The sequence below is a fragment of the Phaethon lepturus genome, unplaced genomic scaffold, assembly GCF_000687285.1.
Source record: "Phaethon lepturus isolate BGI_N335 unplaced genomic scaffold, ASM68728v1 scaffold27292, whole genome shotgun sequence".
Lineage (NCBI taxonomy): Eukaryota > Metazoa > Chordata > Aves > Phaethontiformes > Phaethontidae > Phaethon > Phaethon lepturus.
Genome location: NW_010525966.1, coordinates 1 through 576, shown reverse-complemented (window position 1 = coordinate 576; position 576 = coordinate 1). Strand labels below are relative to the sequence as shown.

The 576-nt window shown below is 65.1% G+C and overlaps 1 protein-coding gene across 1 annotated transcript in view; it reads right to left on the bottom strand.

Moving 5' to 3' along the window:
• ACOT7 (acyl-CoA thioesterase 7) overlaps positions 1-575 on the bottom strand; it is a 4,922-nt gene extending 4,347 nt beyond the window's left edge. Inside the window, exons 1-2 of the mRNA XM_010282931.1 lie at positions 556-575; positions 344-461 (exon numbers count right to left, since the gene is read on the bottom strand). Of these exons, the coding sequence (XP_010281233.1) occupies positions 344-461; positions 556-575 (138 nt within the window). The remainder of the gene's footprint in view (positions 1-343; positions 462-555) is intronic.
• Position 576: the final 1 nt, after the last annotated feature.

Below are 576 nucleotides of genomic sequence, written 5' to 3'. Positions count from 1 at the left end.
CTCCCCCCCCTGCCTTACCAGCCAGTGGCTGCGCTTCCTCCCCCACCCATAACCGACGCCGGGGCCGCCTCTGACTCACCCTTCGCGGGAGTTAAAACATTAGCGTAATAAAGTTTTCTGCTTGTAAAACACAATTTTAGCAGGATGCTTCTGGCTACCAGGGCCTTGTTCCGGCAGCAGCCAGAGCCACCGGCGGTTTGCATGCAGGAGCAAGCACATCCAGTGCGGGGGGATGACCAGGGAGGCCCCCAGGGGTGCCCAGTCCGTGCTCCCAGCAGACACCGGCGGGGAGGTCAGAGAGTCGCCAAGCCAGAGCCCGGCAGGCACTCCAGCGCCTACTCACCCCGGCCTGGGAGTTGCAGTGGCGGGTGCTGATGATGGCTCCCGCCTCCTCGATCATCTTCAGGATGGTTCCCCCATGGACGTTACCCGCGACGTTGGCGTCGTCCGGGCGCATGATCCTGCCGGGGAAGGGACACGGGAGCTTGCACCCCTCTGCCGCACCCCCAGGCCAGGTCCCAGTGCAGCCGCCCGGAGGCACCATTGTCGCCCTACCGCATGAGCTGCCGGGCCATC